The 26,719-nt window shown below is 43.1% G+C and overlaps 1 protein-coding gene across 1 annotated transcript; it reads right to left on the bottom strand.

Annotated features, from left to right (window-relative positions):
- Window positions 1-262: 262 nt before the first annotated feature.
- Window positions 263-26,719, bottom strand: LOC123999819 (ubiquitin carboxyl-terminal hydrolase 32-like). The gene is made up of 34 exons (XM_046305836.1): window positions 26,535-26,719; window positions 22,093-22,220; window positions 12,345-12,450; window positions 11,955-12,073; window positions 10,765-10,924; window positions 10,537-10,668; window positions 10,344-10,451; window positions 10,133-10,248; window positions 9,917-9,979; window positions 9,733-9,816; window positions 9,573-9,634; window positions 9,357-9,459; window positions 9,050-9,242; window positions 8,794-8,951; window positions 8,521-8,661; window positions 8,267-8,387; window positions 7,131-7,285; window positions 6,495-6,576; window positions 6,330-6,404; window positions 5,948-6,086; window positions 5,669-5,774; window positions 5,337-5,510; window positions 4,830-5,004; window positions 4,358-4,509; window positions 4,141-4,258; window positions 3,706-3,911; window positions 3,406-3,590; window positions 3,209-3,295; window positions 2,998-3,118; window positions 2,684-2,875; window positions 2,237-2,480; window positions 1,754-2,136; window positions 1,515-1,607; window positions 263-1,391 (listed from the first exon to the last, which is right to left on the bottom strand). The coding sequence occupies exons 1-34, from the start codon at window positions 26,590-26,592 to the stop codon at window positions 1,218-1,220; spliced, it is 4,713 nt and encodes a 1,570-aa protein (XP_046161792.1). The 5' UTR covers window positions 26,593-26,719; the 3' UTR covers window positions 263-1,217.

The raw sequence follows: 26,719 nt of genomic DNA, 5'->3' as shown, positions 1-26,719 counted from the left end.
CTCTGTACGCCTATGTAGATCTTACATTAAAATAAATCTGCCGTTTCCAGCTACCGGGGCGGCAGGTAGCCTAGTGGGTAGAGTGTTGGACTAGTAACCGAAAGGTTGCAAGTTCAAATCCCCGAGCTGACAAGGAACAGGCAGTTAACCCACTGTTCCTAGGCCGTCATTGAAAATAAGAATTTGTTCTTAACTGACTTGCCTAGTTAAATAAAGGTCAAATATATATATTTTATATAACATTAACAATGTCTACACTGTATCAATTTGATGTTATTTTAATGGACAAATAAACAGTGCTATTCTTTCAAAAACAGACATTTCTAAGTGACCCCAAACTTTTGAACGGTTGTGTATATAAAGAATTGTGTTAAATTGGGCACAATGATACAGCCTGTTGGTGGCATACTGTAATGACACGACTGTTGATGTGATAACATCACAATGTTGTGATGGAACAGACTGATATGTTGTTGGAATGGACCTACACACAATTGGTACAAAGCAGACGCTACAGGAAGACCCTCTCAGATCGGTGAGAGTCTGAGGCTTTGTTCTTAAAAGACCTGACACGATAAACAAACACAAAAGATACATTGCAAAGCAAATACATAAATGTAGTTCAGAAACACTGAATATAATCCAGGCCTATCGGTCTGGAGTCTAAATCATTTACATTTGAGGAGGACAACAAAAAAGGGAATTTTAGATTTGGGACATTGCATTTGACTCCTGTCCAAAGCAGGGTATGATGAGGTAGTGAACACTTGCTTCTACTGCAATCATTTGTTTGTATTATTCAATGAGGGGATGTAACTGCAGAGCGTACCAATCAATGTGTCGAAACATTAATGGCATATTGCAACTGGCATTGGTTTACAAACAAAAACACACACTCCCACATTTGTCACATTTGGCCTAGGACCAACACCATGGGCCTAAGAATTGTCACTCCCCAAAACAAACCAATACACAGCCCACCGTTTTGTTTGACATCGCAAGCGGGAAATACACTTGAGTACCATTACTTGAAAAAAAAGATCCATCCACTATGAAGGTGTAAAAATGGTTGGTTGTCCACTTCTAACCACCAGGGATGATTTCTAAGCTTCAGCTCATCTCAACCTGAGAGATTTCAGTCAAATAGTAAGGTTGTTTTGTTGCACAAGCATGTCGATGAACCGGCAGCACATTGACACATATTGACAGACAGTCCATTACTGAAGAACACAGTACTTCTTATAGTCAGACTCAAAGTCCTCGTCCATGAAAGTTGTATCGGCCATCTTTTTGCCGTCAGTTTTGGGCATGAACAGAGAATAATCCACTTCCTGCTGCTCATAGAACAGGATATAGGCAGAGTCTGCATCAATCTCCTCTGACTGCAACTCCTGAACACAGAAAACACAGTGAGGTTTGTTTATACTTGTGAACTTTAAATAACTGAGTTACAGATGACAATGGACACTGCATCATATAGCAGAGATAAGTTCTGTTTTTGGCATACAACTTACCTTACAGCTACTGTCGTTGTAACAGTACCACTTTTCATTTGGGTTTTTGGCATATGTCACATAGTGGCCTCCTCCTAGGATCCCTGAATGGCACTGCAAACCCAAAAGTGATTGTGGGTTAGAGGATATTTCAGATGGTAGATAGACAGTTACTTTACTCTCAGGCTTCAGGCTAGGACAGTAAAATTCTTACAGAGAAAAAACAATATTTGACCCACTTAATATTAATTAATACTTACTGAAATTGCATACAAGTTGTACATGGGATCCAGGTCTCTTTGGCCCTGGGAGGCCTCCAGATCCATGCTGTTCTCGGTGTAGCCATTGGTGTTGAGCTCAGACACAGACTTTGTGTTGTCACATTCTCTGGCCATGTCCTCACCAGAGGTGGAGTCACTGAGGCCTTCTCCCATGCTCCCCATCCTCGTCCTGCTGGCATCCAGCTCCATGGGGCTCTCCCTGCCACTGTCCAGGCTCTCCTTACTGAGGGACAGTTGGTACCTGCTTCCCGTGGGAAACACCAGCCCACGGCCCTGCCTCCTGCCCTCACTCTCAGGGCTGCAGTTGGGACAGACGTCTTTGCTGAGGGGGGTGCTGGCCATCCTCCCTGAGCACAGAGGGTCTGCAAACAGACACATATTCATAGAAGAACACCAGCCTCCTTAAAATAATAAGTGGGATATGACAGGTACATCTGAAACCAGTCAAGATTTTATACAAACCTTTCCCATTGTTGAGAGTCAGGGCAGGGTTACAAACAGTGTCTCCACCCCCAGACTTTTTCACTCCTCCCTCTGTGTCATGTAACTCCTCCCCCAGCTTATTCCTCCAGCTCTCTTGGCTTTGGTCTGCATCTCTTGGGGTCAGGAAAGCACTGAGGTCAAACGTCTCCATGGGAAACCTAACAATCTTCTGGGATTTGATCCACCGCCCATTCATAAACTGGAACCGTTTTAAATGAATTATCTGCAATTCAAATGGGCAGAATAAAGGAGTTTTAGAGTGGGTGATGTCATGTGCAATCTTGCACTTCAGACATAGCATTAAATGTTTGAGTTGGGGGTTATTCATGTATATTTCAATAGGTTTCAACTGTTGCCTATTGACACAAATATGAATAGGGAAAGGACAGGGAAGTTAACGCTGAGGGAATGAGCTCTATGTCTGACCAGGATGGGCGGCAGCCTCCACAGGTCCAGTTTCTTGGTGGCCAGGCGGTGGGTCTTGCACTTGGAGCAGTAGTAGAGCTCATCTTCTCCCAGCTCTTCCTCACTGGTAAAGGCCTGCAGACAGCTGTCCAGACTGATGGGCTCTGCCTGGGCCCTGCGACTCTGTTCCACACTGGGGTGCTCCTCCACGATCTGCAGGACAGACAAACATTACTTAGTGTATGATGTATATCCATTAGATATTTAATAAATACATTGATATGACCCCTAGGGTTCCATTGCTGCTGTTATCCCCAGCCTCATGTCTCTCTTACCCTCTCCTGAGAGGTCTGGTAGCGGAGGTGCAGAGCAGTGGGGTCCCAGTCCACAGCCATGAAGGCATTTCCCACAGCAGCCCTCTCATCGTTACACTCCACTGTGCAGCCTCTGCAGAACCTGAGGGGGACAACAATACAGGGTATCAATGAACAGATTCTCTATCTTCAACCGTATAGTGATATGTTGTACTGTGTGAGACTTAATTACCTGTACCACGGACACCAAGCGCAGGAGTTGCCATCTTTCTGCACCACACGCAGGGTGAAGGGATACTGGTAGCCCATGCTGTCATCACTGTGTTCACACACACATACACACACCGATCAGCATCACACACCTGTACCTTTAGGAGAACACTGCAAAGCCATCTGACAAAATACAGAGAGTGGTCTGGAGAGACTGACCAGTCCTGGGCGTGGTTGCTGGCCTCCTGAGGGGGCAAGGGACTGGCCAGGCGTGACACCTGGGTCCACACAGAATCATACAGGTCCCTGGTCCTGGTGTGGACTGTACACGGCACGATCAACGGCATCCCAAACAGGCTGGGGCGGTTCTTCTGACTGGACAGGAAGTATAACTCTGCCCGCATCTACGAAACAAACACAAATGACACATTGTTTAGAAGTGAGCATTATATAGACTTTGACTAATCTTGATGCACTGCTAATCTTCTTTCCATCTTTAGCCCATCCTGCAGTTCTTACCATCTTCCTGTGGATGGTGATAATGTACCCAGTGAAGGGGCTGTCTGATGGGAGCACCACGGGGCCGTCGGGGAGACCGTTAGCAAGGCTGCCCTCTGTGCCACAGGGAACCACAGTGCTGGGCATGCCCTTGGGGATCAGTCCCAGGTTCAGAGAGTTACTGTCAGTTACCATGGTAGCGTTCCCATAGGCTAGTGCTTGAGCTTCTGGAGATGACACGAAGAACAAATGTTATGCGTTATATTTTCCAGTGTCAAAGTATCTACCTTTTTTTCTGTTTAATAGAACCTGGGCATTTGTTTACATTCCAAGGTGTGTTTGGTTGCTACTTCTTTGGATTCTAACCCCCTTTCATCACTTCTTACGGATTGCCTTTAAAAAAGGAATGAAAAGAGATGAAACGTCGCTAATGAACAGAACAACCAATTGATATACCATCTGTTTGTGTGGGAGTGGACACCACAGACGTAGGCGTACTTGGCACCGGGATCTCAAATGCACACAGGAAGCCGCTCACCGCCCGACGCACTTTCTGGTTGTCCAGTGGAAAATTCTAAAAATAGGGTAGACAATCATTAGTCTACGTGCAGACTGTGATATTGACAGTGTGATGGATGGATGTACAGTGTTGGAGGATAGATGACGGCCCCACCTTAATGTTGGAGGCATGTACTTCAGCCAGGAGGATCTGCTCAGGATTCAGGCAGCAGAGCTCACTCAGAAGTCTCTTCAGGCCTGTGTACTTCTCATCCGCATTGAGCCGGAGCCCATACCGCACTGGGCATGACCCATCCAGCTTAGTGACTGGACAGAGGAAGCAAAGAGCAAAGTGTTTCAGAGTCACAGGATCCGATATACATTCCCTCAAAAGACAACAGGAACAAAATAGCTTTCTATTCAACACCACATTGTTACTGTAAAGCTCAGAGTCCAGTAAAAGAAAGGGTGGACAGGCGACAGACTTCCTGAGACATATCTCCAATATGATGCTTATGTTTAATCTTTTGGAATGTATTTTCTGAATGTTGCACTGTAGTACTGTATACACTGCATTTCACTACACCCGCAATAAGATCTGCTAAATATGCGTATGTGACCAATACAATTTGATTTATAAGGCTCACCTATGATCTCTACATGCATGGAGTTATCCATGGGCAGAGGGAGAGAGAGGAAGTTGAAGGGATCAAAGCGTGCACTAACGTGACCACAGGTCTTGCACTTGACCTGTGACCTGAGCTGGCCATGGAACAGGTCCACCACAATGGAACGGTTTCTCCTCAGGTGATTCTCCCACGCCTGGGGGAACACAATTCACCATCACACGAGACAATAATATACGCCATTTAGCAGACCCTTTAAGCCAAAGCGACTCACAGTCATGCGTGCATACATTTCACGTTTGGGTGGTCCCCGGGAATCGAACCCACTACCCTGGCATTACAAGTACCATGCTCTACCAAGTGAGCTACAAAGGATAACTTCTAGCAGTTCAAGATGATACAGAAATCTAATATTATACCTCCAAATCAACATTTATACTCCCAACAGCTACATGAGGTGATTCACCTGAGGCCTTATTTCTGGATCTCCCCACCATGACGATAGGAACAGTGTGTATGAACTCTGACCTCAGAAGCAACCTCCCAGTCTGGTCGTCCGTCGCTGTCCTTCAGCTCCACGTAGGGCTTCTCGTGAACACGGTTCAGGTCCTCGTGAAGGCCATCCAGCAGGAAGGCCAGCAGCTCCTGGGAGTCCTGCTGCTGGAAGCCATTGAACCGGGGAGCGTACTTTGCTATCGTCCACTGAGGGAAGAGACGGAGGACGAGGAGAAAATGGAAAAAGACAACCATTTGACTCTTATTTTTTAGGTTGAAAGAAAGTACATTTAGGTTGGTCGTCTGTAGTGTTATTGGGGGGGGGGGGGGGGGGGGGTCTGTTGGAGGCTTATTTGTGGACATACTCTGAGTTTCAGAGGGGCCAAGTTCTTCTGTGTTCCGCTCCACAACTCCTGAACCAGATCACCATAGCATTTGGCCATGTGACCCCGCATCCCAATTGGATTGGTCCTGTTATGGAGATAAACAGCACAAATTAAAAATAAACTTGCACACTCATCTCTGCTTGCTGTGGATTTATTTGAACAATGTTCTGCCCAAAGAGTATAATAAGCATGTATAATAATACTTACTTGTATAATAAGCATGCATTCTTTTAAGTTTAAAATAATGCACACACATACCTGTTGAGTTCGTAAAGGTGGTTTCCTGAGGTGAAGTAGTCTGTGAGAGGCTTGGTGTTGCTCACACACTGGATACTGGAGTTCATGAAGCACGTGTTGCCAAGGTTGCTCAGTCCAGTGGCACCTTTCTCAGTAGGGACTGTGAACAACAGCAGGAGGCAACAGTCTGAGGACGCTATTCATCCATCAAAAGCTTCTACAGCAGTCAGTACAACCCCTTCAATATGTTTGGAGACCACAAAACAAGTACTGTCTGACAGACTTATCTATAATACATCCAAGTAGCAATCAGCTCAGTTAATGTTAAATTATCAATAATGATTACATAATAGGAGTGCTAATGTTGTGTTGGTGCTGTAACTGTATGCAGTGACGGTCTTACCATTGTGTCTGTTCATCCTGTTGCTGTTAGCGATGAAAGACATCTCCTCTGGCCAGCTCATGTCCTTGTTCCGAACTGATGAAACCAAAAAAGTGTCTTCATCTACTCATCCTGACAATACATGATGGAGCCATTAAAAACACAGAGAGTCGTTACGATGCATACCTTCTATGACCATGTACTGTTCATCTGGGATCTTCAACCCCTCCAGGGAATGGTCTTCGTCATCAAGGAGGGTCAGATAATTCTGTGGAATACAATGTTTTGAACTGTAAAATTAGAGTGTGTGAGAGTATTTGAGTTTGAGTGTTTACTGTGCACGTCTGTTTGTGCAGTGTAGGGTTCTCCCCGGGATTTGTTTAAACAAGGTGTTGCTGATGAATCAGTCGAGGGGGAGGTCACAAGGAGGGCCGTGGCCCCCTTTGGACTCAGAGATGTGTGTTTTTTGAAAACCTGTAAGTGCCATTTCCTGCAATCTAGAGCCTTAAATGATAACAAATAAAGCGGCACACACTGGTTAAGTGCAAAATAATTATTTAATATTCTTCAGTGTCTTTTCTAGAATTATCCTAGTAATGTCATTATTCAATGATCTACAGAACAGGGACCATAGGTATGAGGTCCAGGCAAGAGCAATTCACAGTGTGTGCGTTTACATTTTGTATTTATTTATTTGTGTTTATTTTTTGAATAGTGGCGCAGCCAAGTCCACATGGTGGCGCAGTGCCCCTCTTACATTCTTTGGGTAGAACCCTGCCGTGTATGTTGACGAAGGGTCAACCTTCTATGAGTCACACCAACCTCACTGTTGTAGAGCCAGAGGCGCATGTCTTCCTCCTTGATGCGGAGTCTCTGGGACAGGTATTCATGGATGTCCTTGATGGTGCCCACCCTACTGAAACAGCCCGTGTAGACCAACACACGCTTTAGGGGGGCACTAGGAGAGGGAACGTTACCTGGGGGAGTTCAGGGAGACACCACGGACACATTGAACTGCTCTGCATACATGATTGGTAAAAAGCACAGGAACGGGTGTGGAAGAAAATCCACAGACCATGTTGCGTTGGTCAAATGCTCTGACGTATGAGGCCCAGATCCTACATAGCCCATTTCATCTTACACTGCAACACTGCCTGGCTGGGGCTATGCGAACGTGATAAGCGGAGTGAAAGATTTATTTTTAGAAGCGCTGCGCACAGGCATAAAAGTTGGTCTAATTTACTTAAAACGAAAGTCTGCTGAAGTGAGACTTTTTGTCCTTGTGTTTCTTGGCTATTTACATTGTTTTGTTGACAAGCTAGGTTGTTTTTCTATGTTTGAGTTTCAACAGCTAGGGAAGAGAAGACAGCGCTTCTACTAGACAGACTCAATCTCACAGACACAAACATGACTCTAGTCGTGCTACCATGGTAACCTCCCGCCCTTACAGGGGCATTTGGACATCTGTCGTCTCATCTGTGATATTTTGGTTAAAAGTGTGTCCCTGTGCTGCCCCAAGTCTTGTGACCAATGTTCCCTCTAAGTGCCTTCCTCCTCCTGGACTGCTGTGCAGAAGAAATGCCAGCCCGCACAGAGAATTCTAGTGATTAAACTTTACTACTTTACCCAGTTACATACTTCCTTAAACAGATCAACGCTTCCCTCTAATGTGGGAATTATGTTTGAATTAATATAATATCAGCCCCCTTCAATGCAACCTCCCAAATCTAACTTTGCAAGATTGAGTCGTGATTGTGTTGTAGGCAGAACGCATCGATCGCACGAGTGGTCTTTCAATCATCCGCAGTCGGGAGTGGACGTGCTTTTCAGATCAACATGCTGAATGGCCCTGGACACTCTTGGGCAGAAAGTCACTAGGGCACTGTGCTATTCTTGTCCCTCCTTTGCTTTGTAACCTTTGGAGAAGCGCTGGAGACACATGCAGAGGAACCTCTTACCCATATTGACCCAGACGTTGTTCTGGGGGTTGCGGGGGGGTGGCTGCTGCTGCCTCAGGAAGAGCAGGTGTCGGGGTAACAGCTCCAGCTCAGCACAGTCTGTCTTGGTGTTTCTGATCACCTGGGAATGCCAACAGGAGAAGGGATGGGAATGTGAGGTTATCACAATGTCAGGATCAATAGGGATGATAATGGTGATGGTTTAATGGAAAATCCACAAGTGGTCCTGCTTTACAGAGTTGAAATGTACGTACCGGCCTGGGGAGACCCAGGTTGGCTCCGTACCAGTGGTAGAGTGCCCTCCACACAGGCTCTGGCACAACCTCAAAGTCCCTGCCTAGAATCAGGGACGGGGAGCGCCTCAGTAGGCCTCCCTCCATAGTCAATGTGGGAGCCTGGGGGAACAGTTCAAGATGGACAGATTTAAAACTGAAATAATATGGCAAGGCCAGTTTGAAGAAGAGGAACATTTTAATCTCCAATTAGTTCATCCCCTTCCACAGTGTTGTTTGTGGTGCCTAACTTACCTTTAAGGCCTCTGATCTGACCAGAGGCTGGTTATCGATGGCCCCAGGCCTTAAAACCACCATGTTCCCATCAGCCCCCAGGAAGCACTGGTTGTCTGTGTCATCATGCTGACGGGCAAAGCAAATATCCGTAGCAGTCGAGCCCCGGGGTAGAAGGCCTGAGGAGAGCAAATTAATGGTTTTCAATGACAATCAGTTGTACACTCACTCTCAGCACACAGTATGCAAGGCCAGGCAGGTATAATGAGCCACTCACTGCCGCTGGTCGTCTCGGAGGCCTCTGATGCACTGGAGATGTTGTCTACGAACTTCTCCTCTGTGGAGCTGTGGGAGCGGGCAATGCTCTCCCCCTCTGGGCCTTGCTCTGCCCTGGCCTGGGTTCCGGCCCCTACACCACTCCTCACTGTGTCAAACACTAATGGCTGCTCCACCACAATATGCTTGTTATCCTGGAAGAGACGCCAACAACCACAATCACATCAGCAAAGAAATTATAGTGTAAAATGGGCACAGTATGATAAACAGATGGTCATGGTGTCAAGCAGCAAAAAAGCCTTCCTTACATATTTGACGTAGTCCCTCCACTGCTGCCACCATGGCACTGCTATGAGGAACCAGTAGTCTCCTGGCTGGAGGCCGTGTCTGCTCGCCCTCTCCAACCAGCCCCTGCAGACACAAGTGAGTGAGTTCGTGAGTGTTTGATTGATTGATGAGGGGGTAAGGAAGAATGTGTATGACAGCAGGAAAGGACACTGACATGGTGACACAGACACACATACCTGATTATCTGTCCCTCCTCTTCAGGGGAAGCAGGCCGCAGCCCCAGGACAATATGACACACCTAGAGACCAACACGATAGCAGAAGACTGGTGATCCAGCAGAACAAGAAAAGCACATAATGGTGACCAAAGTAGAAACACATGGTGGCTGGCTCTTACCTGAAACAGCAGGTTGAGGAACTCATTGGCAAATGCACTCTTCACACTCCATATTTGGTAGTCCTCCAGGGTCAAATGCCCTTGCTAAAGAACACAACAACCACCAATAGCCGGTTTCAAAATGTTCTGACAACTTTAAAGAAATCTATATGAATCCAAAGTCACGCAAGCAGTAAGGTAATACCTTAGTGGTGTCATGCTCCTTCAGGATGTCTTCCACAACGGCATGGACATTAGTGTCCGCTTCCTTAAGGGACAGAGGCAGGGTAAGGCTTAAGTATGATCTCAGACTAGTAATAGGGACAGGTTAAAACAAAACAATCTAACTACAAACATTACAACAGTTATCATTATCTACAGTATGTCCATCATATGTCCAGTCTGGCCAAATGGTACTTACAGGTAGAAGGTCTATGCGATTGTCTTTCCACACCTCCAGTAATGCCCCAACCATTTCTGTGATTTCCTTTCGAGACAGAAGCCCATCATGGTCAACGTCAAACACTTTGAAACAGACTGGGGAAAAGAAACAAGAGGAAAGTCACACATTGAAACTGACAATGTGATGAAAGAATGACAAACAGCAAGGCTTAGTGCTTGTATCTACTTACACTTCTGTCTCTCTGCCAAAGGCCCTCTGCAGCAAGCAGATAGTCCACATGAGATTTCCTTAAAATCTATGTGATTGTCCCTGTTTTCATCAAAGGCATGAAACAAACCTGCACAGAAGGAGAAATGGATGTAACGACCGCCTTCAAAAGAAGTATCCAATAAATTAAATCCACATCCTGCGTATTCTCTTACCTTCACTTAGGGATGTATGAATAGTGGGAGAAACTAAAGCGACAAAGGTTTCCAGGTCAAATCGTCCTGTCCGAGACTGAGCTTTCAGCAGCCAGTATCTCTTCTCCAGGTCAATGATATCCGATTCCTCTACTGCAAGAAAAAAAATCTATAAGTGGCATGACAAGACCCTTAGCCTAGGTTATTATTTAGTACATCTCCCAAAGGATCAGGATGACAGTCACTCACAGTGTGTTACTCCAGCCAAGGTCTGGTAGAAGGTGGGTGTGTCACTATCGTCTGTCAGGGTGACACACACCCCACTGGACAGGAGCCAGCGGGAGAAGGTGAAGGCATCCTTGTTCTGCAGGAGCCAGCTCTTAAATTTCTCATAATTTACCTTCTCACCCTGGTAAAGAAAATAACAGGAACACCACTAAGCCTTGAACAAAGGTGCAAAACACATACTGGAATTATCTTCCTGTGTAAAGTAGCATTAGTGGCCCTGTGCACTTATTTTATTGAACCTTTATTTTACTAGGCAAGTCAGTTAAGAACAAATTCTTATTTACAATGACGGTCTACCGGGTAACAGTGGGTTAACTGCCTTGTTCAGGGACAGAACGACAGATTTTTACACTGTCAGCTCTGAGGTTCGATCCAGCAACCTTTTGGTTACTGGCCCAACGCTCTAACCACTAGGCTACCTGCCACCCCAAACAGGTAACATAAGTTCTGTCAGCAGCTTACAATTAGATAAGGCTACATTAGATAAGGATACGTGGCATGTTTGTAGTGAACAAATAAAATAGACCTGGTAAGCAAGCGTGTAATAGCAGATTTGCAACCACCCTGGTGGTCATACAGTTTGTGAAAACATGGCTGTCAAAATGTGTGTTTAAAACAGTAAAATACAGGTAACTGCTAAAATAAAGGAAATACTTGAGTAAATGAGGGATACAACGCATATTGAAAGCAGGTGCTTTTACACGTTTGGTTTCTGAGTTAATTAAGCAATTAAAATCCCTGCATGCTTAGGGTTATGTATAAAAATGCCTAGTTGCCCATTATTTTGGATACCATGGCTAGAAGAAGAAATCTCAGCGACTTTGAAAGAGGGGTCTCAAAGGAGCTTAGGGAGGTTAAAGTGTGTGTGTGTGTGTCTCTCAACCACCAGATCTCAAACCAATTTAACACTTCTGGAGTGGCACCCGAGACAGCTTTTTCCACAACCATCAACAAAACCTCAAATTATGGATTTTGTTGTGGAAGAACTCCAATAGAGTTCCAGACACTTGTAGAATCTATGCCAAGGCACATTGAAGCTGTTCTGGCAGCTCGTGGTGGCCCAAAGCCCTACTAAGACACTTCATGTTGGCGTTTCCTTTGTTTTGGCAGCTACCCATACATATTCATTCAAATAAGGCATATGAGCTAACCTCAGAGAAACACTTCCTGAGAGAAAGTGGGATCTCTCCATCCACAGTCTGCAGCATGCTTTCCATGTCCTCTCGCGTTGCATGATTGCCCAAATCGCTGGCAAACAGACTGAAAATGTCTGAAGGAGAGCCACAAAAAGAAGCTTAGCCTGATAAGCAACTCTGTCAGGTGTGATTCACAATGGGGGTGAATCGCATAAGACATTTTCAAGAATACAAATTAGATACCAGTACAAAAGAGGGGTCCATTTGTGTGAAGGTCTATTTGTTTGTTTTTATTCTCAGAGATCCTATTAAATTATATATGTAATTATATGATTTTACTTGTAATTACATGGTCAACACAAGAATCTATAGAGGTTCCATAAGTCTGTCGGTTACAATACTCACATTTAGCTTTTTCTTCATCACGTCCCCTAGTCAAGAGAACCAGGCCAACAATTAGGTTGTTGAAGTGCAGTCCTTTAGAGGTCCCACCGAATGAGCTGTATATCACCTAGAAACAGGGGAAGGGAGCTGGGTTCAATTCAGGTAAAAATATCAACTCATTCCGTTCCAGTCCTGACCTACTTGTTGTTGTAATTTGGAGAGTGAGTTCCCATCCAGAAATCGATAAAAAGGTATATTATCTTTGATAACCCTGTCAGGTGGACTAAAGCTGAATTCAAATATGCAAGCTTGCCCAGGTTAGTAAGCTAGTTAGACTCATATCAGAAGAGCACAATAGGCTACAGTCCCCCTTGAGTCATTCCACCTTAAAAAACACAAGAAAGAGGATTGACACCCACCATCTCAGATGGTTCCGAAATCATTTCTGTAGTTTGAAACAGATAAGCGTTCCTGAAACATTTTGTTGAAAGACCATTTGAATGCATTATACGGCCTGATATTACCAGGTTCTGAACACTAGACGGTGGTGTTGCTGCTAAACAGGCTCACTATTATATCCAGTTAGAAGTTGTCAATAAATAAAAAACATTCAATACAAATTAATGGTTAAGATAAGGATTGGTTGAGATTCGGAACGAGGACAGGTTAACCTCCCAATCAGAACAGCTGAAGGTGGGTACTACCCAGGTAGAGGTATAGGCGCAGGGGTTTTCAACCTCATGAGCAACATTTTATTGGTTGAGAATAAATTGAGTATGTGGCCAAATCCCTTCAAAAAAGGTCTGAAGCAGTTAGACCTTTTCCGGTGAACAAGCAAACCACTAGGCTACAGCAGTTCTAATGGTTCTGGTCTCTAAATGGTCTTCAAAAAGGTAAATACCCCCAAAGCACATTGTGTTTTGCAATAGTTTCTATTGGTGAAGGCTTAATTGTTTATATAATGGTTTATTGCGTAGGTTTAACGGTTTCTTATGGAAAATGTTCTAATTGGTTCTCTTTTTAATAGGGTTGTCATGCTCAGCATTTCAGTCACTTGCCAATTGCTCCAACGTTTTGGGCTAGTAGGAAACCCCTTAATGAGAATTGCACCATAGGGAAATACCTCTGAGAGTTGCCATTCAATGGACTATTCAAGTGCAGTTAGTTTGAAGCATGAGGTGGCTAAGAGGACAAACTAAAATTGTTTTCATGGAGGACAGGTTTGACTTGAAGATGACCACACAATTTGCAAAAGCTATTGATTATCTACTCAAACTTCAAAATAAAATGTTGTGATCCATTTAATAAATCACAAGAAAGCAGTAAATAAATCACTCAGAAGTAAATGTGGAGGTAGCTAAGAATTAAGGGACTGTTCAGTGGCAATGTCATCCCTGGAATTAAATTGTGTCCATAATGTCGCATTGCTTTCAATGAAAAGTGACAATGGAGATTGACAAAATCCATCTGGTCATGATGTTGACAGTGAACAGGCTGCTAAAAGAATGAAGTCCTGTCTTGACTCCAGTTTAAGTGGCATTGGTGTTAAGTCCACTACAGCTCAAAGGAGAGGCATCTCATTCCAAGGTATCCTGCGCAAAAATAAATCTTCATGTGCAGATCAAGATCAAAGCTGCACAATACATCAGCAGGCTGCTCAAGCTGTCAATGTATCTCCTGAGGAACTGGCGCCTCAGAGCAGCCTGAGATCTTTAAAGAAATTAATAAAAATGCTGAAGATCTTGACAGGCTCATTTACTTAATGAAAGAAAAAAATAATTATCCAGCAGAAAGTAAAAGAGACAAATATTAATAAATGGCTCCACCATTATGGTCTATAGTCAAAACTAAAGAGGTCTTTAAAGTCAGTGTTTACATAAGGGCAGCAAGAAAACTGGCTTCAGAGAAAGGTATCATGGAGTTGCCAAACCAGAACACTCTTTGGCAATGATTTTCCAGTTGAGGATTTAGTCATTAGATTCTACAATGACGATGTATATAGTAGAGTTATGCCAGGAAAAAAGGATTTCGTCAAATTCAAAATTCACGAGCAGAAAATACTCATTCTGTGCAACCTTAAAGAACTGTATGCAGCGTTCAAAAATACACTGCAGTCTGTCCGAAGCATTGTGTGGCAGTCGGCTCATCTGGAACACATTCTGTGTGTACGTACAATACATCAAAATGTCACTAACGTTAAATGCAGTAAAGGTGGACAAGGGCTGCCATGCATTTGTGGACCTGATGGTGTGCTGCATAGATGTGATGTGAAAGTGTTTTTCATAGAACAGGGCATGGAAAATGTGAGCATAGAACTCAGGGAAAGATATGCGAACACAATGACTCTGCCAGGACCCTGCAGCTTCCATCACTTTGTTCCACTCTACAAAAGCCTCATAGGTGCAAAGTTTCCAGTAACCAGGTTTCCATCCAACCACTTCATGCGGATAAATTACCTGACAAATGAAAAAAGTCACGACCGGGTTGATGGAAACAGGATACGCCAGTACAATTTCATATATGCCGACAGACAATTTGTTCATTTGACAAGGTGTCGGAAAAATTTATTCCACTGCCATTTCTCGCATAAATGAGCAAATATTTATGCGCAAATATTGATATAATAAACATCATATCGAAGTAAACTTGCGTGGTCCTCCCACTACGACTAGGGAAACGATGCAGTTTATTAGACTACAGATTAAATAAATTAGGATTAACTTCACAGGGTGGTGAAAGTTAATTTGATGTGCTTGATGCTCCCTTAAAAAGCGAGGGTCTTATTCTAGTGACGATGATCGATGCTTGGCTGCTTTTGACAAATAAAAATTACATCGGTATATGCATAATATTTTCAATATAGGTATAGCCTACCCGTATTGGATCTGCGAGCTGTTGGTTAGAGTGCAAGTGGCAAGACCAGAGTGGGCATGTTTGCTATATAACGCAACCGTTTGTGCCAAAACCATCAGTAGCATTAAATGCGATGAAACCCATTTAACTTGTATTTTCATTCAATACATAAGAATTTAACCGCAAAAGTTATTTTATGTGCACTACGTCAAAAGTGCATACTTTTATCCACAATAAGTGAGTTATGGAAAAATATATGGTGTTAAAATGCACATTGTTTTATGCTGATTTTAAAATATTTGCATGAAAATCTGTCCAAAATTTAATGGAAACCTAGATTCTGACACAGATTATGCCATTAAGTTTGATTTAGCCCTCAGAAAATCCATAGATATAAAATGGTGAATGTGCGAGCATCTGATTTTCTAGTTTGCTGCTATGATGAATACTGGATTGTAATTGTGGATGATAACATGGACGTAAAAGGTGAAATTCATACATCCAAGTTATCCAGCAAGGTTATTTTCTTGGCCAAATAGAGAGGACACGTTATGTTCCAAAACAAGCACCATCTGCACCATTAAAGGGTTACTTCATGCGAGCAGATAAGCTCAATGACTAAAAGTCTATGGGTAAGGCTAGTTAGTGTTGGATCGAGAGATATGGATTTTTCCCCCACCTAATGACAGGAACAGCATCATCTAGTGGTCAGAATTTGGTAATATCAGGTTGTATGGTGGGCCATAAACCTAACTTTAATGACTAATTTCTTTGAACAGGGGGAAAAATATCAGATTAACAAGGAATCCATTACAAAGGATGAAGAAGCAATACTCCCAAGCCACAGCTCCATACTTCTTGTCAGACATAAAGAACTGATTTTGTATACGGGTTGTTATGGTGGGATATGTGGGTGGCTTATTGAACTTTGGATTCCTCATGTCTTAAAAAACAAGTTTGGTCCAAATCGGATGTTAGGTACTATATTTATTGAATATTATGTGAATCGTATAAATGAAAATGGCCAATAGCTTATTTTCTCAGAGATCAAATTACATTACAGCATAATAATGTTGCAAGAATTAGAGGTCATCACGTGTCCAAAAAGGAGGAGGGGGAGACAGCAACCAACCAAGCCAACTCACGCTATAGTAGACTAATAGTTGCCATAGCTAGGTTATTTATTATCAAATATGAATACATAGTACAGTTAGCTAGCTAGGATAACTGAGGCTGCAGTGCATACACTTTCTCATCCTACGGTTGAATGATAATGCCCTCGAAGCCAGTGTTTGGAGGATATATTGGCACAGGTGTTGCAACCCATGCCAATATATCCTCCAAGCAGCGGCTTCGAGGGAATTATGAATTTAATACAACGGGTTACCAAAATATTAAAATAATTTTAGATTTCTTTTGACTGACATATTTTCATAAATAACCTTATTTTGATTAATATTATTTCATCCTTCCACAAGATGTAGTCCCAACACAAATCTAGGGTTGCTACCCAAGCCGGCTGGTCGGTCGTTCTATTCGTTCGGTTACTAGACGCCTATCCTTCACCTTTAACCTTCAATTTCGTATTTTGAATTCCATCTTCTATTTACTAGATATCCATTAACTTTTGCCACACATGGAGTCGAGGCTCTATGGCTATAGCCTATTGCCAATCTACAGTACCAGTCAAAAGATTGGCCACACCTACTCATTCCAGGGCTTTCTCTATTTTTACTATTTTATACATTGTAGAATAATTACATTTACATTTAAGTCATTTAGCAGACGCTCTTATCCAGAGCGACTTACAAATTGGTGCATTCACCTTATGACATCCAGTGGAACAGTCACTTTACAATAGTGCATCTAAATCTTAAAGGGGGGGGTGAGAGGGATTACTTATCCTATCCTAGGTATTCCTTAAAGAGGTGGGGTTTCAGGTGTCTCCGGAAGGTGGTGATTGACTCCGCTGTCTTAATGAAAACATCAAAACTATGAAATAACACATATGGAATCATATAGTAACCAAAAGTGTTAAACAAATCAAAACAGATTTTTGATTGTTCAAAGAAGTCACCCTTTGCCTTGATGACAACTTTGGACACTCTTGGGATTTTCTCAACCAGCTTCATGAGGAATGCTTTCCCAACAGTCTTGAAGGAGTTCCCACATATGCTGAGCATTTGTTGGAGTTGCTTTTCCTTCACTCTGCAGTCCAACTCATCCCAAACCATATCAATTGGGTTGAGGTCAGGTGATTGTGGAGGCCAGGTCACCTGATGCAACACTCCATCAGTCTCCATGGTCAAATAGCCCATAAAAAGCCAGGAGGTGTATATTGGGTCATTGTCCTGTAGAAAAACAAATTAGAGTCTCACTAAGCGCAAACCAGAAGGGATGGCATATTGCTGCAGAATTCTGTGGGAGCCATGCTGGGTTATGTGTGCCTTGAATTCAAAATAAATCACAGACCATGTCACCAGCAAAGCACCCCCACATCATCCGTTCACCTACTATGTGTCTCACAAAGACACGGCAGTTGTAACCAAAATCTAATTTGGACTCATCAGACCAAAGAACAGATTTCCACCGGTCTAATGTCCATTGCTTGTGTTTCTTGGCCGAAGCAATTATTCTTATTATTGGTGTCCTTTAGTCGTGGTTACTTTGCAGCAATTCGACCATGAAGGCCTGAATCACACAGTCTCCTTTGAAAAGTTGATGTTGAGATGTGTCTGTTACTTGAAGTCTGTGAAGCATTTATTTGGACTACAATCTGAGGTACAGTTAACTCTAATGAACTTATCCTCTGCAGCAGAGGTAACTCTCGGTCTTCCTTTCCTGTGGCGGTCCTAATGAGAGCCAGTTTGATCATTGTGTTTCGTGTTTGCGACTGCACTTGAAGAAACTTTCAAAGTTCTTGAAATTTTCCACATTGACTGTCTATGTCTTAAAGTAACGATGGATTCTCATTTCACTTTGCTTGTTTGAGCTGTTCTTGCCATAATATGAACTTGGTCTTTTACCAAATAGGGGTATATTCTGCATTAAGAAAAACTGTTTAACTTTTACCAAGGCACACCTGTTAATTGAAATGCATTTCAGGTGACTACCTCATGAAGCTGGTTGAGCGAATGCCAAGAGTGTGCAAAGCTGTCATCAAGGCGAAGGGTGACTACTTTGAAGAAACTCAAATATAAAATATATTTTGATTTGTTTAACACTTTTTTGGATACTACATGATTCATGATGATGGATACTACATGTGTTATCTTATAGTTTTGATGTCTTCACCATTATTCTACAATGTAGAAAATAGCAAAAAATAATGAAATGGGTAGATGTGTCCAAACTTTTGACTTTTCACTCTCGTGAAATGCAAAACCATCAGCATAAATTATAAAATGTCTCGCTCTCTCTACTGCAGCTGTCACATTCGGCCTTCCAGACAAGACAGTTAAAATGACACATAGCCGATACCAGAAGGGTCGGAAACTTTACGATAAATTTCCGGAAATTTTCCATGGGAAGTTAAGTCCTGGAATTTGGGGGGTTTTGCTTAAATTCATTTAAAAAAAGTTAGCTTATAACAGTGACCCTTTTTTGTGAGATACACATAAGGCAATTCTAGGTCTTGTGGCATATTTTGGTTAAACTATCCCCAATTAAATGGAATCGCAACCCTCTGCAAGCACAGTGCATTCTTCCATCATTTTTGCAGTGCAGCGAGTGCATTCTTCCATCACATGTACAGCTGATTCTCAAGATCTTGCACACTAATGAGATGCTATTGAGCCCACACAACTACACTGTCTGAGCCAAGGACAACATGCATTCTGTTACGTTTGAACTCTGTCATATCAAATAAATTCACCCCAGTGAATAGTAGCCTACAGCAAAGTGTGTTTAAATCATTTCTACCTTGTTAACAATTTCTGCTAGTTCGTTTTTGCTACCATGTGGGTTTCAGCTCGCTTGAGCCTGCTAACTGAGGAGTGTTAATTCCCCTGTTTACATACATGTTTCATTTTTTAAAACATTTATTTTACAAAAGGAGTTGTTTAATATACCTGCTTAACTATTTATCTGTACATGGAATTGTATTTTTATTTTTTTTAAACTAATTTTCTCAACTCTTTATAGGAAAATGCCACGGGCACTATCTGATGTGTAGAGACATTTCACTGCAGCTAATGTAGTGCCAAATCATGTAAAGAATGCAACAAAGAGGCAGAATAATCTGGCCAAGTGCATAAAGTTCCATCAGCACTCACAACAAGCAATCTCTGACAAATGTCCCTCTACCTCTTTTCGAGGTGAAAATTATGAATCAGACACCTTATCGATAGCAACAGCTTATGGCCTTTCTGTAATCAGAAGTTTTATTTTGACTCAATGGAGAAACATAGTCAGAGAAATGCTATGCTGATGAATGTCTTGCTTGAGCTGTGTATGCATCTGGTTCACCTCTGATGCTCACAGGCAAAGTGTATTGGAAGAGATTTCTGAATGTTCTTCGCCCAGCATACACCCCTCCAACCAGACATGCTATATCTACTCACTTGCTGGATGCAGAGTTCAACAGAGTTCAAGTGAAGGTCGAGAAAATCATAGAGAAAGCAGACTGTATTGCAATCATCTCTGATTGGTGGTAGAATGTTCACGGGCAAGGACTAATTAACTACATCATCTCCACCCTTCAAACAATATTTAACAAGAGCATAGACACAACCGTCTCTACACTGCAGATGAGCTGAAGGCAGTCAATGACCTTGGAACACAGAAGGTATTTGCACTGGTGACAGACAATGCTGCGAACATGAAGGCTGCTTGGTCTAAAGTGCGGTAGTTCTACCCTCATATCACACCCATGGCTGTGCTGCTCATGCGTTGAATCTGCTCCTCAAGGACATCATGGCACTGAAAACAATGGATACCCTCTACAAGAGAGCCAAGGAAATGGTAAGGTATGTGAAGTGTCATGTAGTTATAGCAGCAATCTCACCAAGCAAAGAGTGCTGAACAATTAATAAAATCGCCACCAGACAATTTACATTGACCCCCCCCCCCCCCTTTTTGTACACTGCTGCTACTCGCTGTTTGTGATCTATGCATAGTCACTTCACCGTCACCTACATGTACAAATTACCTCAACTAACCTGTACCCCCAATGACTCGGTACCGGTGCCCCCTGTATATAGCCTAGTTATTGTGTTACTTTTTTACTTTAGTCTACTTGGTAAATATTTGAACTCTTCTTGAATTGCACTGTTGGTTAAGGGCTTGTCAGTAAGCAGTTCACGGTAAAGTCTACACTTGTTGTATTCGGCACATGTGACAAATAATGTTAGATTTGAAGTGAGAAGAATAAGAGCACCACATTGAAGCTGCCCTGCAACACCCGTTGGGGTGGTGTTGTCATGATCATGTTTGACAGTCTCCTGGGGGGAAGGAGTCTCTCCAAGAAATGGCCATATCAGTCTACCGATATGGACAGCCCCATCAAGAGAATCCTCCTGGATGATATATTTCGGGAAAGAGTGATAAGCAGCCCGAAACTCCTGAAACCTATAGCAGTAGCCATTGCACAGATTGAGGGAGATAGTGCCATCCTGCCTGATGTTCAGACTCTGCTTGCAGATGTAAGAGAAGAAAGCCATACTGCCCTGCCCACTTCACTGTTGCTCCAAGCAGAGGAAACTGCAGTTCTGAAATACATCAAAAATCGTGAAGACTTCTGCCTGAAGCCCATACAGGCCGCAGTGTACATGTTGGACCCCAAGTATGCTGGCAAAAGCATCCTGTCTGGTGCAGAGATCAACAAGGCCTATCGTGTCTCGCCACCTTGGCCTGGATGAGGGCAAGGTTATTGGCAGTCTGGCAAAGTACACTTCTAAGCAAGGGCTTTGGGATGGAAATGCAATATGGCAGTGCCAACATATCTCATCAGTCACCTGGTGGAAGGGACTTTGTGGATCTGAGGTGCCTTCCCCTGTTGCCTCAATCAATCATTCTCCAAATTCCACAAACATCAGCCGCCTCAGAACGCAAAAGATCCTTGTTTGGGAACACACACACCAAAGCATGCAACAGGCTGACCAATACATGGGTTGAAGAATTGGTGGCCATCCGGGCAATTTTTTGGCTTTTTGAGCCTGACAATGAGCCATCCTCAACAGGGTTGGAAAGTGACAGTAAAGATGAGGCCTCAGAGTCTGATGTTCAAGAGGTGGACATTGAGGAGGTCCAGGGAGAAGAAATGGAAGCCTGAGAGGAAGACAACCAAAGCTTTAGTTTCTAGACTATCATTTTATGGATGTATGTTGAAAACATTTTTTGGGATCCTTGATGAGGCAGTCCATATCATCAGATGCAATGGATCAGTGGGGATCAATCAATATTCCCTTTTGTTGTTCAGTGAAATCATCCCATGTGAAGAGTCAACTAATTTAATTAAAGTTCAATTCGTAACAAAAGTTGTTTTTTTTCTTTTCTATTGGAAGGATTTTATCATTTGCAATTATGTCCACTATGATAAGATAAAAAGGTTTTATTCTGTCTCCATATGATATGGTAAATATATCAAATGCAAAAAACATCTACATTTAAATGGTATTAATATTAATTTGCATATATTCCCGTTAAATCCAACAGAAAGTTTCCACCTCTGAATATTCCCCAAAATGTGCAAACTGACTTGTGACATAGAATTCTGGATCCGGGAAAGGTGATCTCAGGTACAGGTGGATCCGTGAAGACCTTTAGCAGGAATGCTCCTCTTATCTGTTTCGAACTACAGAAACTATATCAGAACAATCTGAAATGGTGGGTGTCACGGCTTGCGGAAATTACATTGAGACTCTCCCATCAGACCTCATGTAACATTGGGGCCATCTGTCTGTTGAACAAGGCTCACCTCAGCAATCCTGGGTGGTACGACGTCTCCCAGCACCTCCCTGAGGAAGCACTGCTGGCTCATGTAACAGGACAGGCCACTGGTCCTCCTGAAGGCATCCTTCAGACGCTGGAGTTCCACATTAGTTACTGGGAGGGATAGAGACACAGAGATTGTGAAGAAGCTTTTCTGTGAATTAAAACATGGACCGTATGGTCAGGCAGAGCATTAAACCATGGTCAACAATACAATCTTAGGCAGTCTAAACCAAACCCACAATAGCTATTACACTGTATTACCATAGCAACTATCATAACTAATCAGTAATTGCGGGATGGTATAGGTCTGCCACCCAGCCAGATTTAGAAATGCTTGCAAGTGCTCAGCACATACACCACCACCACCATCATCATCAACAGTATACTGCTAGTTAGCTTCGTCAGCTGTTAGCTACAGTGCCTTTAGAAAGTATTCTGACCCATTTACGTTTTCCACATTTTGCCTTTCCAAAGAAACTGTAGCCTTACTATAAAATTGATTAAATAAAAATCCTCAGCAATTTACACACTCCATTATGACAAAGCAAAAACAGGTTTTTATTCATTTTTGCAAACGTATTACAAATAACAAAACATAGCTAATTTACAAAAGTATTCAGACCCTTTGCTATGAGACTTAATTGAGATCGAGTGCATCCTGTTTGCATTGATCATCCTTGAGATGTTTCTACAACTTGGGAGTCTACCTGTGGTAAATTCAATTGATTGGACATGATTTGGAAAGGCAAACATCTATATAAGGTCCCATAGTTGACAGCACATGATACAGCAAAAACCAAGCCATGAGGTTGACGGGATTGTCCATAGAGCTCCGAGACAGGATTGTGTCGAGGCACAGATCTGGGAAGGGTACCAAAAACATTCTGCAGCATTAAAGGTCCCCAAGAACACAGTGGACTTCATCTTTCTTATTATGGATGACGTTTGGAACCACAAAGACTCTTCCTAGAGCTGGCTGCCCAGCCATACTGAGCAACTTGGGGAGAAGGACCTTGGTCAGGGAGGTGACCAAGAACCTGATTGTCGCTCTGTCAGAGTGACAGAGTTCCTCTGTGAAGATGGGAGAACCTTACAGAAGGACAACTATCTCAGAATCACCCCACCAATTAGGCCTTTATGGTAGTGGCCAGAAGGAAGCAACTCCTCAGTAAAAAGCACATGACAGACCATGAGAAAACAAGATTTTCTGGTCTGATTAAACCAAGAATGAACTCTTTGGCCTGAATGCCAAGTGTCATATCTGGAGGAAACCTGGCACCATCCCTACAGTGAAGCATGGTGCAGGGAGCATCATGCTGTGGGGATGTTTTTCAGCAACTGAGAAAATAGTCAGGGAGCATCATGCTGTGGGGATGTTTTTCAGCAACTGAGAAAATAGTCAGGATGCAGGCAAAGATGAACGGAGCAAAGTAGAGAGATCCTTGATGAAAACCTGCTCCAAAGCGCTCAGGACCTCAGACTGGGGCGAAGGTTCACCTTCCAACAGGACAACGACCCTAAGCACACAGCCAAGACAATGCAGGATGGAGGTGAAGATGTATACTAGCAGTATACTGCTAGTACATCATCAGGGCCAAGCTTCCTGCCATCCAGGACCTCTATACCAGGAGGCGTCAAAGGAAGGCCCTAATAATTGTCAAAGACTCCACCATTGTCATAAACTGTTCTCTCTGCTACCGTACGGCAAGCGGTACCAGAGCACCAAGTCTAGGTCCAAGAGGCTTCTAAACAGCTTCTAGCCCCAAGCCATAAGACTCCTGAACATCTAATCAAATGGCTAAACAGACTATTTGCATTGCCTCTCCCGCCCCTCTTCTACGCTGCTGCTGCTCTTATTATCTATGCATAGTCACTTTAATAACTCTACCTACATGTACATATTACCTCGACACCAGTGCCCCCGCACAGTGACTGTGTACCGGTACCCCCTGTATATAGCCTCGCTATTGTTATTTTACCGCTGATCTTTAATTATTTGATACTTTTATCTTTAAAAAAAGGTATTTTCTTAACTGCATTGTTGGATAAGGGCTTGGAAGTAAGAATTTCACTGTTGTATTCAGCCCATGTAACATAAAACTTGATGAGTGGCTTCGGGACAAGTTTCTGAATGTCCTTGAGTGGCCCAGCCAGAGCCCGGACTTGAACCCGATCGAAAATCTCTGGAGAGAACTGAAAATAGCTGTCCAGAAACACTCCCCATTCAACCTGACAGAGCTTGAGAGGATCAGCAGAGAGGAATGAAACACTTTTTGCTTTGTCATGAAGGTGTATTGTGTGTTGATTGATAAGAAAAAACAAATATTGAATCAATTTTAGAATAAGGTAACGTAACAAAATGTGGAAAAAGTCAAGGGGTCAGAATAGTTTCCAAATGCACTGTATATGGCTTTTCAAGGTCCCTGATTGCACAAGTTCCAGCTCTAGGCTAGGCCTGAATATCATATATTAAGTAGAAACATTGGCACAAAGGACAGACACCATGTCAACAATACAGTATTGGCAGAGACAAATACACCAACATCAGTATACTGCTAGTTAACGTTAGCTCTGTCAGCTAACTATACTGAAGAAAAAAATGTACGCAACATGCTACAATTTGAATGATTTTACTGAGTTCGTTCATAAGGAAATAGATCAATTGAAATAAATAAATTAGGCACTAATTAGGCACTAATCTATGGATTTTACACGACTGGGCAGGGGCACAGCCATGGGTGGACTTGGGAGGTCATAAGCCCACCCACAAGTACCCGCAAAACACCAGTCTCAACGAGGCGACTCTGGGATGCTGCCCAGAGTTCAGAGGCAGAGTTCCTCTGTTCAGTGTCTATTCTTTTGCCCATCTTAATCTTTTATTGGCGAGTCTGAGAGTCTGAGATATGTCTTTTTCTTTGCAACTCTGCCTAGAAGGCCAGTATTCCAGAGTCGCCTCGTCACTGTTGACGTTGAGACTGTTGGCATTATGCATTTGGGCAGGTAGCGTTCTACTGGCATCCGCAAAACCCAGGTTCGTCCGTCGGACCGCCAGATGGTGAAGCGTGATTCATCATTCCAGAGAATGCGTTTCCACTGCTCCAGAGTCCAACGGCAGCGAGCTTTACACCACTCCAGCCGACGCTTGCCATCGCGCATGACGATCTTAGGCTTGTGCGAAGCTGCTCAGCCATGGAAACCTATTTCATGAAGCACCCGACAAAAACAGATATTGTGCTGATGTAGCTTCCATAGACAGTTTGGAACTCGTGGACAGACTATTTTTATGCGCTTTAGCACTCTGTGGTCCCGTTCTGTGAGCTTGGGTGGCCTACAACTTCACATCTGAGCAGTTGTTACTCCTAGACGTTGCCACTTCACAATAACAGCACATACAGTTGACCGGGGCAGCTCTAACAGGGCAGAAATTTGAGGAACTGACTTGTTAGAAAGGTGCCACAATGAAAGTCACTGAGCTCTTGTTTGTCTATGGAGATTGCATGGCTGTGTGCTCGATTTTCTACACCCGTCAGCAATAGGTGTGGCTGAAATAGCCGATGGGTGTCCAGAACAAGGGGTGTCCATATACTTTTGTATATATAGTGGATCATGAATATTTAACATTTTAACACTGAGGGGGTTAAATTAATCGCACCTGGGTGCCCTGTGTGTGTTTTGCATCGGTTGAAAATTGATTTGGAACTGGGCTGCCTCCCAGGCATGAGGAATTAGCCCCTTTTAAAGTCCACCTCGATGTCAGCTCAAAACAAAGGTGACATAATTAAGCACGTGTAGTCATTAGTAGGATTCTGTGTTATCCCATGCAAAAGTTATTGTTTTTGATAAAAACGTTTCATCTACTCCCCAATGAAAAATAGTTCGAAAATTGAAAGATTTAGGAAACGATGCACAAATTACTGTTAGATTTGAGAATGGCGCTCCTCCCTCCCATTTTCGCTCGATGACGTGACTGGCCTTTGCCCGGTGCCCCGCTCAGCATAATCGAATCCGCCCACACAGTACCACCAGGCACACACAATGTCAACAAACAGCAGCTACTTGGTGTCATTAATTTACTTCTAGTTGACCGAAGTGCAGATAGCTCTAGTTCTTAGTTTCTGGTCGTTGGCCTCTACCTGATCCCGAGGGCATTAGCGGTTTTAGGGTCAATTTAAGATAGCCTGTTACTTTACCTAGCTAACCGCCTACCTGGACCCGCTGGTATATTTGAATTACACTTTAGTACAATTGACAAGGTTATCTAGCTAGTTAGTTGCCTGTCCCATTGTTGTTCGCCATCTAGCTAGTAACGTTAGTACTGTTAACACATTACCCACCCACCAGTTAGCTAGCCTTACCTTCATTAGCTAGTTGTCTATAACGCTAATGTTTACAGCTAGCCAAGGTTAGCAAATTATCAATTGTTACCTCTGTTGATGGCCTCTTCGTACGAGAGGAAACCTATCCTTGACTCTTTAGCTCCCATGTTTTTCTAATTTCATAGCAACATCTTAATTAAAACAGGTTGTTGTGAAGTGCTTTGTTGGTTTAGCTTATACACACACGGCAGTCATAACTATCTAATAATGTAGCCAGCTATGCGTCTACTGACG

This window comes from Oncorhynchus gorbuscha, linkage group LG16 (assembly GCF_021184085.1).
Source record: "Oncorhynchus gorbuscha isolate QuinsamMale2020 ecotype Even-year linkage group LG16, OgorEven_v1.0, whole genome shotgun sequence".
Lineage (NCBI taxonomy): Eukaryota > Metazoa > Chordata > Actinopteri > Salmoniformes > Salmonidae > Oncorhynchus > Oncorhynchus gorbuscha.
Note: the sequence above shows the minus strand (reverse complement) of the source record. Positions and strands in the feature narration are given on the sequence as shown.